The sequence below is a fragment of the Scyliorhinus torazame genome, chromosome 21, assembly GCF_047496885.1.
Source record: "Scyliorhinus torazame isolate Kashiwa2021f chromosome 21, sScyTor2.1, whole genome shotgun sequence".
NCBI classification, from domain to species: Eukaryota; Metazoa; Chordata; class Chondrichthyes; order Carcharhiniformes; family Scyliorhinidae; genus Scyliorhinus; species Scyliorhinus torazame.
Window position 1 is genome coordinate 93,568,656 of NC_092727.1, and position 17,837 is coordinate 93,586,492.

General features: G+C 47.9%; 2 protein-coding genes across 5 annotated transcripts in view; one reads left to right on the top strand and one right to left on the bottom strand.

Moving 5' to 3' along the window:
- LOC140398415 (uncharacterized) overlaps window positions 1-17,837 on the top strand; it is a 175,391-nt gene that overhangs the window by 30,708 nt on the left and 126,846 nt on the right. The window contains exon 2 of one of the 3 annotated variants that reach the window (XR_011937478.1): window positions 6,242-6,443. The exons of 1 other annotated variant lie outside the window; for it this stretch is intronic. The gene's annotated coding sequence lies outside the window, so the exon portion shown is untranslated. Of the gene's footprint in view, window positions 1-6,241; window positions 6,444-17,837 lie in introns of those variants that run through there. One more of the 3 variants, XM_072487077.1, reaches the window with a different exon arrangement.
- The window catches only part of LOC140398416 (phosphoethanolamine/phosphocholine phosphatase-like), an 84,237-nt gene continuing 68,957 nt past the window's right edge, over window positions 2,558-17,837 (bottom strand). For both annotated transcript variants that reach the window (XM_072487081.1, XM_072487080.1), the window contains one exon: window positions 2,558-6,956. In XM_072487081.1, coding sequence (XP_072343182.1) covers window positions 6,195-6,926 — 732 coding nt within the window. In that variant the 5' untranslated portion in view covers window positions 6,927-6,956 and the 3' untranslated portion in view covers window positions 2,558-6,194. The remainder of the gene's footprint in view (window positions 6,957-17,837) is intronic.

Consider the following 17,837-nt stretch of genomic DNA (forward strand, 5'->3'; position numbering starts at 1 on the left):
AGCATGCAGGCGGGGAAGGCACCGGGACCGGTTGGTTTCCCGGTCGAATTCTACAAGAAATATGTGGACCTGTTGGACCCGTTGCTAGTTAGGACCTTCAATGAGGCAAGGGAGGGGGGGCTTTGCCCCCGACGATGTCCCGGGCACTGATCGCCTTGATCCTGAAGCGGGACAAGAATACCCTGCAGTGTGGGTCTTACAGGCCTATTTCATTGTTAAACGTAGATGCCAAGGTGCTGGCGAAGATCTTAGCCACGAGAATTGAGGACTGGGTGCCGCAGGTGATCCACGAAGACCAGATGGGGTTCGTGAAGGGGAGGCAGTTGAACGCGAATGTGCAGAGGCTCCTGAACGTTATTATGATGCCGGCGAGGGAGGGGGAGGCGGAGATAGTGGTGGCAATGGACGCTGAGAAGGCCTTCAATAGGGTAGAGTGGGGGTACTTGTGGGAGGTGCTGAAGAGGTTCGGGTTTGAGGAGGGGTTTGTCAGGTGGGTTAGGCTGTTGTACGAGGTCGCGATGGCGAGTGTGGCCACGAACAAGAGGAGGTCTGAGTACTTTCGGTTACATCGAGGGACGAGGCAGGGGTGTCCCCTGTCCCCCCTGCTCTTCGCACTGGCGATTGAACCCCTGGCTATGGCACTGAGGGAGTCGAGAAACTGGAGGGGTTGGTGCGGGGTGGGGAGGAGCATAGGGTGTCGCTCTATGCGGACGACTTGCTGCTATATGTGGCGGACCCAGTGGGGGGAATGCCGGAGGTAATGAGGATCCTCAGGGAGTTTGGGGATTTCTCAGGGTACAAGCTCAACATGGGGAAGAGCGAGTTGTTCGTGGTTCACCCAGGGGACCAGGAGAGGGGGATTGGAGAGCTCCCACTAAAAAGGGCGGAGAGGGCCTTCAGGTATTTGGGGGTCCAGGTGGCCAGGAACTGGGGGGCCCTGCATAGACTTAATTTCACGAGGCTAGTAGAGCAAATGGAGGAGGAGTTTATGAGGTGGGACGCGTTGACGCTGTCCCTGGCAGGTAGGGTGCAGTCAGTTAAGATGACGGTGCTCCCAAAGTTTTTGTTCCTGTTCCAGTGCCTCCCGATTCTTATCCTAAAGGCCTTCTTTAGGCGGGTCAACAGGAGCATAACGGAGTTTGTGTGGGTGCGAGGGACTCCGAGGGTGTTCCTGGAGCGGAGAAGGGGTGGGGGGGGGGGGCTGGCACTGCCTAACCTCTGTGGGTACTACTGGGCCGCCAATGTGGCGATGGTGCGCAAGTGGGTGATGGAGGGGGAGGGGGCTGCATGGAAGAGGCTGGAGACGGCGTCTTGTGACGGTACGAGTCTGGAGGCGCTGGCAACGGCGCTGCCGCCGCTCCCTCCAATGAGGTATACCACGAGCTCGGTGGCGGCTACCCTCAAAATCTGGGGGCAGTGGGGGCCTCGGTGTGGAACCCAATACAGGGGAACCACCGGTTTGTCCCAGGGAGAATAGATGAAGGGTTTTCGGGGTGGCACAGGGCAGGGATAAGAAGGTTGGGGGACCTGTTTGTGGATGGGAAGTTCGCGAGCCTTGGTGAGCTGGAGGAGAAGAATGGGCTCCCCCGGGGAACATCTTTAGGTATCTACAGGTAAGGGCGTTTGCCAGGCGGCAAGTGGTGGAATTCCTGCTGCTGCTGCCACGCACGGTACAGGACAGGGTGCTCTCGGGGGGGTTGGAGAGGGGAAGATCTCGGCTACTTACCAGGTGATGCAGGAGGAGGAGGAGGCCTCGGTGGTGGAGTTGAAAGGTAAGTGGGAGGAGGAGTTGGGTGAGGAGATCGAGGAGGGGACGTGGGCAGATGCCCTTGGGTGGGTGAACTCTTCCTCTTTGTGCGCGAGGCTCAGCCTCATACAGTTTAAGGTGCTGCACAGGGCACACATGAATGGGACAAGGATGAGCCGTTTTTGGGGGCGTGAGGACAGGTGTGTTAGGTGCTCAGGGAGCCCAGCAAACCACACCCACATGTTCTGGGCATGCCCAGCGCTGGAGGAGTTTTGGAAGGGCGTAGCAAGGACGGTGTCGAGGGTGGTAGGATCCATAGAATCATAGAATTTACAGTGCAGAAGGAGGCCATTCGGCCCATCGAGTCTGCACCGCCTCTTGGAAAGAGCACCCCACCCAAGGTCAACACCTCCACCCTATCCCTATAACCCAGTAACCCCACCCAACACTAAGGGCAATTTATCATGGCCAATCCACTTAACCTGCACATCTTTGGACTGTGGGAGGAAACCGGAGCACCCGGAGGAAACCCACGCACACACGGGGAGGATGTGCAGACTCCGCACAGACAGTGACCCAAGCCGGAATCGAACCTGAGACCCTGGAGCTGTGAAGCAATTGTGCTATCCACAATGCTACCGTGCTGCCCAGGGTCAAACTGGGCTGGGGGCTCGCAATATTTGGGGTCCGGTAAGAAATCTTACAACACCAGGTTAAAGTCCAACAGGTTTGTTTCGATGTCACTAGCTTTCGGAGCGCTGCTCCTTCCTCACCTGAGGAAGGAGCAGCGCTCCGAAAGCTAGTGACATCGAAACAAACCTGTTGGACTTTAACCTGGTGTTGTAAGACTTCTTACTGTGCTCACCCCAGTCCAACGCCGGCATCTCCACAATATTTGGGGTTGCAGAGGAGCTGGGAGTGCAGGAGGCAAAAGAGGCTGGTATTCTGGCCTTTGCGTCCCTGGTAGCCCGGCGAAGGATTCTTCTTCAGTAGAAGGATGCGAGGCCCCCAAGCGTGGAATCATGGATCAACGATATGGCGGGGTTTATTAAATTGGAGAGGGTGAAATTTGCCTTAAGGAGATCGGTGCAAGGGTGTTTCAGGCGGTGGCAACAGTTCTTGGACTTCTGGCAGAACGGTAGACAATGGTCAGCAGCAGCAGCAACCCGGCGGGGGGGGGGGGGGGGTTCTATTTTATTTTTGTTTGTCTACACTAGGGGATCTGAGGGGGTGTATATATTTGCTATGTGTTAATTCGGGGTGTCAATTTATTATTGATGTGTAGGGGGAGGGGGGCACGGGGGTTGTTTTGTTTTGTATTTAATTCTTTTGGGTTCCTTTTTCATTTTGTTGTTGATATTTTGTGAAAACTTAAATAAAAATTATTTTTTAAAAAAGAAATGAAAAGAATGCATACGAGTTCATCCGGACTGACCCAAACATAGATTTTTCACTCCAACTTGGTTTGATCCACAGCAGTAAGATTAGCACCGTAATTATATATGTTTCTTTTAAACTAACAGTCAAAGCTGCAGAGTGATTTCCTTTATTAGTTCCTGAAGTGTTATCAATTTACCCCCCACACCCCCCCTCGCCTCTTCAGGATGGGCAAAAAGAAAATTGTGCAGAGGGTAAAATGGGCTACTCGCAGTCTATCGTCCGGTTTACACCGTACTGCCCAGTAAGTACAACCTAACAGTAGTATAATATATTTCAAGATTTTAGGACCAACTGATGGAAAAGGGTAGGGCTACCCTGGCAAGTATTTCCATCCAATTTAGTTTCACATCCTCGCATTTTGACACTGCGGTTGGAGAAAAAAACATTTTAATTAAATTAAAAATATAATCAATCCTGTAAGCCTTAAAAGATAAATATTACATTTTACAAGTACAGTTAAAAAGCAAAACCGTTTGAATTTCTGAACTTTCTCTAATAGTTGTATTTTGGAAATCAGCAGGAGATCATTTAGTAAAATTCTAGATGTCATAATTCTTCAAGTAGAAGTCAATGGTATACTTTGCATACTGACATCAGAGTAGCAGCACAGTGCAGCTCATATTCTTTAAATAATTTAGGAACAATCGTCTTCTTTGCAATGTAATTTTCTGGTGTCAGGTTCTCTGACATTAGGCATTTTTCAGAAAGGCCTCGCAGTATCTTTCAGTTAATTTCTTTTATATCAGCAGATCAGTGCTATGAAGATACTGGGCGGGATTCTCCGTCGGTTCCCGGCAGCGGGATCCTCTGGTCCCGCTGCCATGAATGGGAGATTAGGCTGAGCGCCAAATTCTCTGTCCTAGCTTGCAAAGGTGGCGGGGCGGATTCGCAACGGAGAATCCCGGCCGATCCGGTTTCCTTTTTGTAAAGCTCATCAGTAATTTGTTTGCAGTACAATTGACAAATAATTTGAATGTTTTCTGACAGTATCTATTTAGCTGTGATGTAATACACTTGAATGACATGCCCAGTCCAATAATTGTTTGGATTAACACCTCATGAAACTAAACTAGATCTGAAGTAGTCATTTTGTTTTTATGACTGGAAGACTGTTTCCATTGAATTCCACAAGGCTCTTTGTTTTTCACACATTTAGACTTAAATTTAGGGTGTGTGGAGCGGCATGTGGAGCAGTGGTTAGCACTGGGACTGCGGCGCTGAGGACCCGGGTTCGAATCCCGGCCCTGGGTCACTGTCCATGTGGAGTTTGCACATTCTCCCCATGTCTGCGTGGGTTTCACCCCCACAACCCAAAGATGTGCAGGTTAGGTGGATTGGCCACGCTAAATTGCCCCTTAATTGGAAAAAAAACAATTGGGTAATCTAAATTTATTTTTTAAAAATTCGGGTGTGTGAGTAAGAAGTTGACAGATCATACAAAAATTGGCTGCGTGGAGAGAGGGCTGCAGACTGCAGGAAGGTATCAATGGAATGGGCAGATGGTCAGTGAAATGGCAAATGCAGTTCAAGTGGGAGTTAATACATTTTGGGGAGGCAAACAGGCAATGGTGTATGCATTAGGTTGGTTACTGAGACATGGAGAGAAACAGAGAGATCTTGAGTGTAAAGTTACAGATGAAGTAAGCAAGGCAGTAGATAAGTTGGCTTGGAAAATATACAGGATACTTTCCTTTACGAGCAGAGGCTTGGAATATAAGTGCAAGGAGGTTAGTCTAGAACTGTATAAAAAGCTAATTAGGCCATAGCTACCGTTCTGGTCATTGCATTACAGGACGGATATCATTGCACTAGAACGAGTACAGAGAGATTTGTAAGGATATTTCCAAGGCTGGAGAATTTTAGCTATGATGAGGAGAGATTAAATTGAAATGTACAAAATTAGGAGGGGCCTAGAAAGTATGAATAGGAAAGATTTATTTTCCTTAGCAGAGAGGTCAATACCCAAAAGAAACAGATTTAAAGTAATTGGCAGAAGGATTAAAGGAGTGTTTGGGGAGTTATATTTGTACCCAAATGGTGGTGGGGGGTCTGGAACTCATTGCCTGAAAAGATGATAGAGGCAGAAAACCGTCATCACACCTAAAAAGGTATTGGATAAGCACTTGGAATTCGCATAGCCTACAGAGTTACAGACCATGAGCTGGAACACGGGATAAGGCTGGAACGCTCTTATCAGCCAGCACAGGGGCCCTCCTCTGTGCCAAAAATACCTAATTCGATGAAAGATCCTATTAAAACAGGAAATCAATGAAACCATCAAGTTTTTTAATTGTACACTAATAATCCCTAAGAGTTACCACAATCACTCCTTGACATGTATCTCCCTGACATTTCCAAATGCCAAAATATCTTTTTATGTCTTTCAGATAGTTTTTGTAGTTTAGTTTCCTCCTTCGGTAGGTCAATGAATTATAGAAGTGGAAAAAGAAGAATAGTGTTTCATATTTTACCCTTGCATCCCCTTTACCGTTCCCATCTGTGGAAAGGTTATACTATTTACCAATCGCTGTATCTTTTGAAGTATATTGATATGTGGCAGGTGGCTGCATAAGGATTAAAGATTGGTTACTATAGTACTACTGGAATATATATATATATATATATATATATATATACATGCCCTGGATTGTGTTTTTTTTAAGTAGTTCAAATTTACTGATACAGCATCTTCAGGATTGAAAGTACCATGACACATCCTTGGTAGAAATATTCCTACCACCATTGCTGATACAACCTCTCACCACACCTAATTAAGAGATTACTGGGAGTTGATTTTCTATTTATAAACAGAAAAGGAAATCCACAATTAAAATATTGGCTGAGAAAAATAAATATTCGGCCCTGAGCTTGTATTATAATTCAGTAAGCTTTAAAACCGTGCTTCTTTACTATCAGATTTACTCTGTTGCTTCCCCAAAAAACTTTTAAATTGCTACTAGAAAATGGAAATTCTTCTTGAAGCTCTTTTGGAGATCTGAGAGTGACATTATTTCCCTGTGCAATCTTGAAGGAAAAGCATTATATCTTCTGCAGACTCCCACGGAACCACTGGAGCTTGAAATGCAGAGGCTTCTGTCATTTTGACCTCGGAGATCAAGTGATGCAAAGGATAATTCTTCCTTGGGAAGATGACATCTGTTGCCGTCAAGAATACGGAAGGGCAGAAATCATTGGTGCCATCTCCAACGTAGAAGATCTTCTCAAACTCAACTTCTTCCTCAGCACGTTCTACCAGGTGATCATGTAGGATCTGTCTTTTGCACATATTGATGGGACACTGCTGACACACGTGGGAGTGGTAAGGGTTTATCACTAAGGCATTATTGCTGTCAATACTTGCAGGATTTGTGTATATTTTCTGGAATACAGTGGATAGATCATTTGCTTCAAGAATGGTATTGATAAAAAAAGTGTTGGCATCCGAGATAATAATGCATTCAAATAAATCTGAAGACTCTCTCAGAAACTGAAACAGAGTTAACATCTCTTTAGTGAGTGGGGTTTCTGCTAGAACCTTTCTCATGTTTTCTTCCTTGACACCCTTTTCATACAGGTACTGGAGTACCTTGTTCATATATTCATGCCATTGTCCATCTTCCGGGGGTTTCAGCAAATCTTCTGGAAGAATTTGGTCAGGACTACATTTGAGGACGACATAATCAGAATTGTGTTGAATGATGGTTTCATCAAAATCAAATACAATGAGAAACTTGTTCATTATCACAGGGTTACCAGAAGTAAAATGCTTCTGCAAAACAAAAAATATTACATATATTAAGAGTAGATCAAAAAGTTATTATCACAAGTTCTCTCAGTGGTGTTAGGTCATGTTATGTACTTAATGACCTTCATTACGAATTTGAAGTCTGCAAAGAAACATAGCAAGATCTTGCGTTCCTACAGTGCTATTTACTACTTCGGATCTTCCAAAGTAATTTGCAGTCAATAATTTTATGTTTAGTACACTTTGGTATTGTTTATTGGAAACAAACTCGATTGCTGTTGTTGGTTGATGGATAAATATTGTCTCTTGAAATGCTCTTCAAATCCTGCCAAGGGATCTTTTACATCCACCTGAACAAGTGTCTCATCTGAAAAACTGGCGATTCCAATGCTTTCAAATGTTAACCACTTAAACCGCAATTAAAGATCACCAGTCATCTTGTAACAGTCTGCAGCAAGGAGTTGGGCAATATTACAACTTTGTAGATGAAGCAGAGACAAAAGTGAACAAAGTATACATTTTTGTGACTCGTATTTCTTCATTGCCTTCCTCACCCAATCCATGTTTAAAAAAGAGCCTCTACTTAACTCAAAAGTATTTTTCGAGTAGATTTTTATACAGCATTATCCATAAATATTACCTGTAAATCTGCTCTGAAATGTAATCTAGTTCAAAACGGTGAGTATTACAATTTTTAAAAAAACAATGGCGTGTAAAAAAAAAAAGTTTTTTAAAAATGTAAATGTAAACAGCATCTTTAATAATATGAAACATCCCGAGGTGCTTCACAGCAGCATTACAAAACAAATAAGACACCAAGTCACGGAAGGAGATCTTAGGTTAGGTGACACCAAAAGCTTTGTGAATACCCCGGTGGAGGAGCTTACGGGCAAGTGGGAGGCCGAGCTAGGTGGAGAGTTAGAGGCGGGTCTATGGGCAGACGCTCTAAGCAGAGTCAATTCCTCCTCTTCATGTGCCAGACTTAGCCTAATACAATTTAAGGTGGTCCATCGGGCACACATGACGGCGGCGAGGATGAGCAAATTTTTCGGGGTAGAAGATAGATGTGTGAGGTGCGCGGGAACCCCAGCAAACCATGTCCACATGTTCTGGGCATGCCCGAAGCTCAGAGGGTTTTGGCAGAGGTTTGCGAAGGCAATGTCCACGGTGCTAGGAACTCGGGTGGTGCTGAGTCCAGAGGTAGCGATCTTTGGAGTGTCAGAAGAGCCAGGGGTTCAGGGAGTGAAAGAGGCCGACGTCCTGGCCTTTGCCTCTCTAGTTGCCTGGAGACGGATCCTTTTAATGTGGAGGGACTCGAAGCCCCCGAGTGTGGAGACCTGGGTCAGTGACAGGGCTGGGTTTCTCAGTCTTGAGAAAATAAAGTTTGCCTTGAGAGGGTCAATGCTGGGGTTCTCTCGGAGGTGGCAGCCGTTCGTCGACTTTCTCGGGGAAAATGAAAATGTCAGCAGAAGCAGCATTCTGAAAGGGGGGGGGGGGGGGCGGATAGGTGTTAGATGGTTGAGGTGTGTGAAGATTGGGTCGGGTGGGGAAAGGTTTATTTTACCATGTCAATGTTATTGTTTTTGTTATTGTTATAAAAATTTTGCAAATACCTTAATAAAACTATATTTTTTTAAAAAGCTTTCTGAATGAGGTGGCTTTCAAGCAGTGCCTTCAAGAAGAAAGTGAGTTAGAGAGGTTGAGAGGTGCAAGGAATTCCAGAGCTTAAGATCTAGGCAGTTGAAGGAGTCTCCACCAATGGTGCGGCAATTCAAATCAGGAATGCCCATGGGGCCAGAACGAGGTGTGTGCAGAAGGAGGGGGTGGAGTATTGGAGGGATTTGAAAGCAAAGATTAAAATTTTAACATTAAGGTGTTGCTTGACCTGGAGCCAATAAAGGTCAGCGTGCTTAGGGCATGATAGGTGAACGGAACTTAGCTGAGCTCAAGTTTATGGATGGTAGTGGATGGTAGTATAGGGGAGACCAGGGGCATATTGGAATTGTAAAGGCTAGAGGTAACAATGTCATGAGTGAGGGTTTTAGCAGCAGATGAACAGAGGAGTGAAATTAAGCAACGTTACAGAGGAGGAAGTGGTGGAACGAATATGTGGTCAAATAAAACATCAGGTGGCAGAAAGTCCGGTTTAGTCTCAGAGTTCTCAGGGAGAGGGAAGAGGTCAGTAGCTAGGGAATGAAGTTTGCAGCAGATAATGAAGACAATGGCTGTGTAATTCCGACAATCCAGAAAGCTATAATATGGATTTTGTGTCATCCTTGTTCTCATTTTAACCATTTGCTAACACCAGCAGGAGTAAATCCTATTTGCTGTTCCTTGAATAGTACCAGAGCAAGCGACCCAAAGGAACGCTCCCCATTCATTTCTGATATGTATTTATATTGAGTCTTAGTAGCTGCAGTAAGCACTGTGTATTAATATATGCATAGAATCCCAACAGCGCAGAAGGAGGCCATTTGGCCTATTGAGTCTGCACCAACCCTCTGAAAGAGATCCCTACCTAGGCCCACTCCCCCACCCTTTGCCCATGGGCCCACCTAACATGCACATCTTTGGACTGTGGGAGGAATCCGGAGCACCCGGAGGGAACCCAAGCAGACACGGGAAGAACGTGCAAACTCCACACAGACAATCACCCAAGGCCGGAATCGAACCTGGGTCCCTGGCACTGTGAGGCAACCACTGTGCCACCATGCCACCCTGTCGTCACCGGATGTGGTGTCGCAGGTCGCGAGCGTTGGAAACTGCCAGAGTGAAGAAGCAACCTGTAGTGAACACACTTTTAAATAAAACTTTTTTTTGACTCTCCATGCTTCCTAGTATCAGGGGCGGGATTCTCCACTCCCGCGCCGAAGTGCCCACGCCGTTGTGAACGCCGTTGAGGTTCACGACAGCGCAAAACAGCCCCTATCCCGACCGATTCAGGCCCCGACAATGGGCTAGGATCGGGGCCGCGTCATCTACATGCGCCAGGCCTTGTCGCCGCGTAAAGGCAACGCCGCATACATGACTAGCATCACCTGCGCATTCGTGGTTGCCGTCCTCTCCAAGTCCGCCCCGCAAGAAGATAGCGGACGGATCTTGCGGGGCCGCGGAAGGAAGGAGGTCCTCCTTCAGAGAGGACTGCACGACAATTGGTGGGCACCGATCGCGGGCCATCCTGCATTTGAGGTAGCCCCCCGGTGCAGGATCCCCCCCCCCCCAACAGGCCGCACCCCCAGCGTTCCCGCGCTGTTCCCGACGGCAGCGACCAGGGCTGGTATAGCACACTGGGCTAAATCGCTGGCTTTTAAAGCAGACCAAGGCAGGCCAGCAGCACGGTTCGATTCCCGTACCAGCCTCCCCGAACAGGCACCGGAATGTGGCGACTAGGGGCTTTTCACAGTAACTTCATTTGAAGCCTACTTGTGACAATAAGCAATTTTCATTTTCAGGCGCCGGGGGGAACCCGCCCTTTTGGCCTGGCCGCTTGGCCCATACGGGCCTGAGAATAGCTGGGGTGCCGGAGAATCGCCATTTTGGGTGTCTCCGGTGATTCTGCGGCCCGCGGAACTTGACGGGGCCGTTCCCGCCACTTGGGAGAATTGCGGGAGGGCGTCAGAACCAGCGGCCCAGGAAATTTTGGCGGCCCAGGCGATTCTCCCAACCGGCGCAGGAGTGGAGAATCTCGCCCCAGTTTTTCACAATACACAACAAGTTCCAAGAGAACTGGGTATTCAACAAGGATTAAACTTTGGGCTGGATTCTCTCGCCCCCAGTCACTTGCTTCTCAGCGGCACGCCATTTGCTAACCCCCATGCCGTTGGGAAACCCACGGGGGAGGGTGCCCTGCCAGCGGGAACGGTGAATCCCAATGGCTAGAGAATTTGGAACCTTGTTTTTAAGAATCATAACCTTATTAAAGAGAATCTATTTCCCAGACTCTTTGCCTCTCCCAGTTATCCAGAGCTAAGAGAGACTTAACTTTTAAAAAAAATTTAGAGTGCCCAATTCATTTTTTTCCAATTAAGGGGCAATTTAGCGTGGCCAATCCACCTAGCCTGCGCATCTTTTGGGTTGTGGGGGCGAAACCCACGCAAACACGGGGAGAATGTGCAAACTCCACACGGACAGTGACCCAGAGCCGGGATCGAACCTGGGACCTTAGCAGTGAGGCTGCAGGGCTAACCCACTGCGCCACAGTGTTGCCCCTGAGAGAGACTTTACTGACTGACCAACTGAGAGCTAATAAACAGGGGTGGGGGGATAGAGTTTATGCTAGGTTGTCTACAATTTTTCCGAAATTATCTATGCTATCGTAAATGAATTTGGAATGTCAAGTGCAAGTTATGCCCAGCAGCAAATCAAGTGTCCGTGTTCTTCGGCACTAGTTTAAAAGATATTGCACTAGAAGTTGGCCCCATGCCCAAAGCTGGCACTCGCAGATTAAGTCAATCACCCTGGTGAATTTCTGCAAATTGTTCTCATTTTCTGCTCTTCAAATTAAGCTAAATTTTAGCTGAACTACACAAATGCATTAAAAGGAATCTTAGTTTTTAAATATTAAAAATATATAATTTACTTGGTTCACACCAATGAAATTAAATTATTCTGTATAGATTTTTAAAAATTAATTTTTAGTTACATACTTAAAATCGATTACTCACTGGTGGATTAAACATTCATTAAAAATTATTATTTTTATGACAAACACAATTTCAGGTGTATTAATAAAACTGCACCAGGTTATCATTCTTAAATACTTTTAATGCAGGATAAAAATAACAATAATCAGCTAAAACTCTGCCCAATTGTACGAGTTTGTGCAAATTGTTTCAAGTGAAGTTTTAAACCAAAACTTCAAGTTGGGAAACTGATTACGTCCAGATTTCTGACTACTCCCAAAGTGACTGCCATCCCTACTGATGAGGGCCTAGTCCGAAGGTTGGCAACCTGTGACACCAGTGCTGATGCAACTCCTCAATAGGCACGATCTAATAGCCACATTGCACCCGAAAAGCAGCTCGCCGCAGTGCAGCATGGCCGATGAAAGCCGGGAGACCCTGCTCCCGGGATCTATCCGGCTCGCCGCGCCTCGTGAGATTCACCTTTTGGCAAATCTGCATATTACAGTGAGACAGCTAGTCTGACTCTAATGTGCAGATTCCCGAGGTACCTGAGGCTTTGTGATTCATCGCCTTCATCTCAGAGACCTCGGGCGAGCTCTGTTCAGCACTGGTCCCCGATGGGATGGCACTCGAGGGGTCTCCCAGGGGATCGGAGGAGCCCAGCTGCATGCCCTTTGGGCAAGGTGGTGCATCAAGCTGTGTGTGGAACCCCGATATGCAAACACCAAGTCTCACTACATACTGAGGTTCTACCTGTACCCGGTGTTACGAAGGATGGGCCTGGCCTCATTGCCGCGGAACGCTCCAAGTAGTTGGACCGTGCCGTACCACCTGTCTCCCGTGGAAAAGTTTTTGAAGAAAAACACCTTTGACCACAAGGCAATGAAGCAGTGGTCAGCACGTAATGTCCTCGAGGCCCTCAGGGAAAAGGAGACTGTGGAGGACGTTGGACGGTTCCCTGAGCAGACTGTCAGAGTCATCTGGCAGGACGCCTCATCACCAGAACTTTCAAACAAGCACCAAGACCTAGCTTGGCTGGTGGTGAGAAGGGCCCTCCCCGTCAGAGTCTTCATGTACACCCGAAGGCTCAGCGCCGTTGCACGCTGCCCTCGGAGTGGCTGTGGGGGAAATGAGACGGTCACCCACCTCCTTGTGGAATGTGCCTTTGCAAAGAAGGTCTGGAGAGAGATCCAGTGGTATTTGTCAAGGTTCATCCCAAGCAGCTCTGTGACACAGGACTCTGTGCTCTACGGACTGTTTCCAGGGACACACACCGAGACAAACATCAACTGCTGCTGGAAGGTCATCAACTCGGTGAAAGACGCTCTTTGGTCTGCCCGAAACTTGCTGATCTTCCAGTGCAAAGAGCTATCCTCGACTGAGTGTTGCAGACTGGCACATTCCAAGGTCCAGGACTACGTGCTGAGGGACGCACTCAAGCTTGGGGCAGCTGCCGCCAAGGCGCAATGGGGAAAGACCACTGTGTAAGTTCTTACCAGCAAATGTACACCGAGGGGCGGGTAACAGTGTAAACGCCCCTCGGTCTGGGTCATTAACACTCCAATGTATAAAAGAAACATGACAATGTAAATGTTTGAGAAGGAATTGTAACGTAAGGAGCGATATGTGTGTACGATTATCAAAATTGAATGGAAGAAAGTCAAGGGAATGTGTAACTCTGATGGAAATGTACAGTCAAGACAATTCAAAATGTTCTGTAATGTTTATGATAGATTTTATGAATAAAGTATATTTTTTGAAGAAAAAAAACCAAATGGGGACCAGATGGGATGACTCTCGAGGGGTCTCCCAGGGGATCGGAGGAGCCCAGCTGCATGCCCTTTGGGCAGGGTGGTGCCCTGATGCTGCTGGTGCCAGGTTGGCAGAACCACCTGGGTGCCAGGTTGGCATTGCCAAGGTGTCCAGATGGCACTGCCAGTTGGGAAGAGAAAATGCCAGGGTTTCAGGTTGGCACTGCCAAGCTGGCATTTTTTGTACTGCCAGGCCATGTCTGGGCCTGCTCTGTCAACAACACATCAGGAGATAATCGGGTCCCATTCTAATGGATCGATTGTTGCGGATTGCTCAGGTAAAGCTAGACTTTCTGGCACCCAGTTACCATATATGGAGTAAGATTACGTGTGAACAGTACACCCAGAGATTGGTCCCTGGGGGTGGGTTCCTGGTTCCCTGCCCTGCAGATTTGCAAGTGGCAACTCCATTGGGTATTGAAACCCTTGCCCAGAGACTTCGTTGGCTGAGGGCCAGAGAACTTTCTGGAAAGGCTTGAGGAGGGGAATAAAGTTCGACCACCCAGGATCCTCCCCAGCGAAGACTAGCTGCAGACGTAACAGAGATGGTTCGATGACAGGCCAGAGATGGAAGGAAGCAGCATGCAAGACCCACCCTTGTGGAATAAGGGCGTAAGACAATTGAGACTCAGAGAATTGGCCCCGCAGCTCGATTGAGCTCATCAGCACGGGTAGTATTAAAAATCTGGGGATTACTATTATTTTTGATAATTTAAGGGGGGTGACTGTTTTACTGTTTTCGAACAATAAATTTAGTTGAATCTTAAATTTGTACTTGTCCTTTGTTCATCTTGCAAAGAAAGACACCTGGGTAAAATGTTTGATTAATAAACTGAGCGAAGTGCCTGAGGATTTACAAACAACATTGGCGTCCCTCTGGGTGGTCTTCGATAGGAAGTGACCTAGTTGCTCTGAAATCAAACCCACCGATCTTCTATTCTCCAGCACTCAGCCTGAGACTGAATTAACAGGGCTGTTGCCCCATATGCGGGCCACGATTCAAGTACAGGTATCCGACCAGTAAATTGGACCATAAACCAGGTGTCTGTAACACGAGCTGAACAAACTGCGTAGTTTGAAGTAAGATAGGAGTTGTTTTTGCATACAGCAATAAGGGAGCTACAAGAAATGAGTTTGGGGTTACACTCATTGGGTGGCACGGTAGCACAGTGGTTAGCACTGTTGCTTCACAGCTCCAGGGTCCCAGGTTCGATTCCCGGCTTGGGTCACTGTGCAGAGTCTGTGCGGAGTCTGCATGTTCTCTCCGTGTCTGCGTGGGATTCGTCCCACAAGTCCAACGATGTGCAGGTTAGGTGGAGTGGCCATGCTAAATTGCTCTCAGTGTCCAAAAATGTTAGGTGGGGTTACGGGGATAAAACATAGAATTTACAGTGCAGAAGGAGGCCATTCGGGCCATCGGGTCTGCACCAGCTCTTGAAAAGAGCATCCCACCCAAGCCCCACACCTCCACCCTATCTCTGCAACCCAGTAACCCTACCTAGCCTTTTTTGGACACCAAGGGCAATTTAGCATGGCCAATCCACCTAACCTGCTCATCTTTGGACTGTGGGAGGAAACCGGAGCACCGGGAGGAAATCCACGCAAACACGGGAAGAACGTGCAGTCTCCGCACAGACAGTGACCCAAGCCGGGAATCGAACCTGGGACCCTGGCGCTGCGAAGCAACCGTGCTAACCACTGGGTTGAGGTGCACTTTCCAAGGGCCAGTGCAGACCCGATGGGCCGAATGACCTCCTTCTGCACTGTAAATTCTATGAATCTATGATGCGACATAGCGTATAGAGAAACTGGAAAATCAAGTAGGAATGAAAGAGGAAAGAAAGCAGGCCAGCCTTTTGTATATGAGCCAGTTCCAGGATGAGTGCAAGAAGGCTTATCAAAAGAATGCGGCACTCCACAAGGTAGAGTTCAAAAGTAAATGTAGTGACCTGCAGGCTGCAGGAAAAGTCCTGCACCAGGCAGGGGAAGAGAATAGAGCCATCACAACCAACCATTCAAAGTGCCTGCGCGAGATCGAAAAGTTGAAATCTCAATTGACCATAAAAAGAGGAATAATGTGCACGTTTACAACAGAATCTGAGGATAGATCCAGGAGCAGAGTGGGAAGAGATAGAGGAGGAAATCTGTGTGTATGCTGACCCTGATAATGGGTGGGGATGGGGACCCCCACCCCCATTCCAGACAATAGAACCATTGGCACCCCCAGAAAACTCCTCAGGCCCTATGAATCCGCTCACCACCAACTGGCGAGACGGACAGAATGCCAACGTTCCGTATGTAACCTCGTACACTGGCGTAGCTCGCCGACATCGCTAATACCATTGGAGTGTTTGAACCAACTGGTGATCCAAATGCCTTCTTTGAAAACACCAGCCAACAGAGGGTCTTAAATGGGTTAGATGATGCGGATGTCAAACTCCTCTTAATGTGACAAACCCGACAATACGCTCCGATCCCCAAAATGTAGCTGGGGGCAGGCTGGAGGAAATGAAGGTATTAATCACCATGGGATATGACAGAGGAAACCCAGTGAACGTCCTAACTAAGTGTAAGCAGAAGAAAGGGGACCGCCCGACGGCATATGCCAGTCGCTTATGGTCACAGTCCGTGGGTGCTTTCTGGCGGTTAAATCTAGCCCAGTTAGATGAGCACCATTGATCCACGTGGATCCGGACTCTTATCTCGCATGCCGCCAAAGGGAGTCAGAAGGCATGCAACAATATTGACCCAGCTGACAACACACACAATGAGGCATGGGCAATCAGGAGGATGACCCGCACCTGGGTGAGGGAGGTACACAAGACAGACAATCCCAAATCCACAAAGGCAGGGAAAATTAACCCCATCGCACAAACTCACACTCTGGCTCGGTATGGCAGAATGAGGGGGGAGCCAGGAATAGGAGATATAATCACAGGATACCCGCCCCATACGCTCCTCCCAACCCCAGAAGCAGAGACCAGCTCAGAGCGGAGCCCGGGTATTCACCTACCATGGGGTGGTGCTACAATTGTGGCCAGACAGGCCACTTTGTCAGAAGGTACAGGGCACCCCTCCAGCAGCCGCAAACACACCCACGATTCCCAGACCAAAGGTTTTGAGCCATACCACAGGAGGGACCCGCCCACCATGCCATTGTAACTCCTGTAGAGGAATCTTAGAACTCACACAGCCTGTATTCCCAACTGGACGCAGAATCGAGCATGTGACAGTGCCAAGCCTCAACGACTTGGGTGTGTAACACCAAATGGATAGTGTAGGGAGACCCCTGGTACAAGACAAGGTAGGAGGCCGCCCTGTTGAGTTCCTGTGGAACAGAGGAGGATCGCGCACTACCCTCAATACACCCCGTGACCTCGGTAACACATGGCGCACTCGAGAAACAATACTGTAGAGTGGCTTCACAGGCCACTTGCAGAAAGAGGCGGAAACAAACCCATTGGAATTCAGGATATGGGACGTGGTGTGCTACCACCCAACCATCTTAGTCCACCTCCACCCCAAAATAGCACACATCCTAGGTTTGGAACTTACGCGAAAGTGCAATCATGCTTTCGACCCGACAAATTGCTGCATATGTTTAATGGTCCAGACAAATGAATCTCCAACAGAGGTAGCCACGGCGAATCACATTTCCACCACCAGGGAGTTATGGATAAATCCCACCGATATGACAGACGACCCGGGGGGCACAGGAATTATTAGCGAAGCACACATAGGCATTCGCAAACCACAAACACGACTGTGGCTGGATGATAGGGGAAGTCATTATAGAAGGCCCCAATCCAAAACCCCAAAGACAGTAGGGTTTCCCTAAACAAGCCAAGGGGGAAGTGGCCAAAGTAATTTGCAATTTATTACATCAGGAAGTCCTATTCCCTGTTGCCTTCACCAATGATTCCTCGATTTGGCCGGTAAGAAAACCGGATGAGTCACGGAGGCTGATGATTGATTATCGGGAAGTGAACCGAACCACCCCGATCACAGCCCCCACATTAGCGAATAGTCCCGAAGCCATGATGGGGCAGGCCCCACACATTTCACGATGCTTTATATCAGCAACGGCATCTGGTCAATTTCCCTAGACGGGCAATGCCAGTATAAGTTTGCCTTCACCTTTCAGGGGCAACAATCTACGTGTGTGTGCCTGCCACAAGGCTTCCATAACTCACCCTCCGTGTTCCACCAAAGACTCGCAGTCTGGAAGAGTTTCCAAAACCCAAATGTGTGGTTCAGTATGTGGACGATCTCCACCTCCAGACTGAAACCAGGGTGGAACACCTTAAGCTTCTAAAAGGACTGCTGAACTTCCTCACGACGCTAGGTCTAAAGGTCAACCTCAGGAAAGCCCAGATTATGTGATCACAAGTCTCATACTTGGGGCAGTAGTGACCGAGGGGAAGCACAAAATAGAAAGGAAGCGAATCGAGTCAGTCTCATGCTTTCCC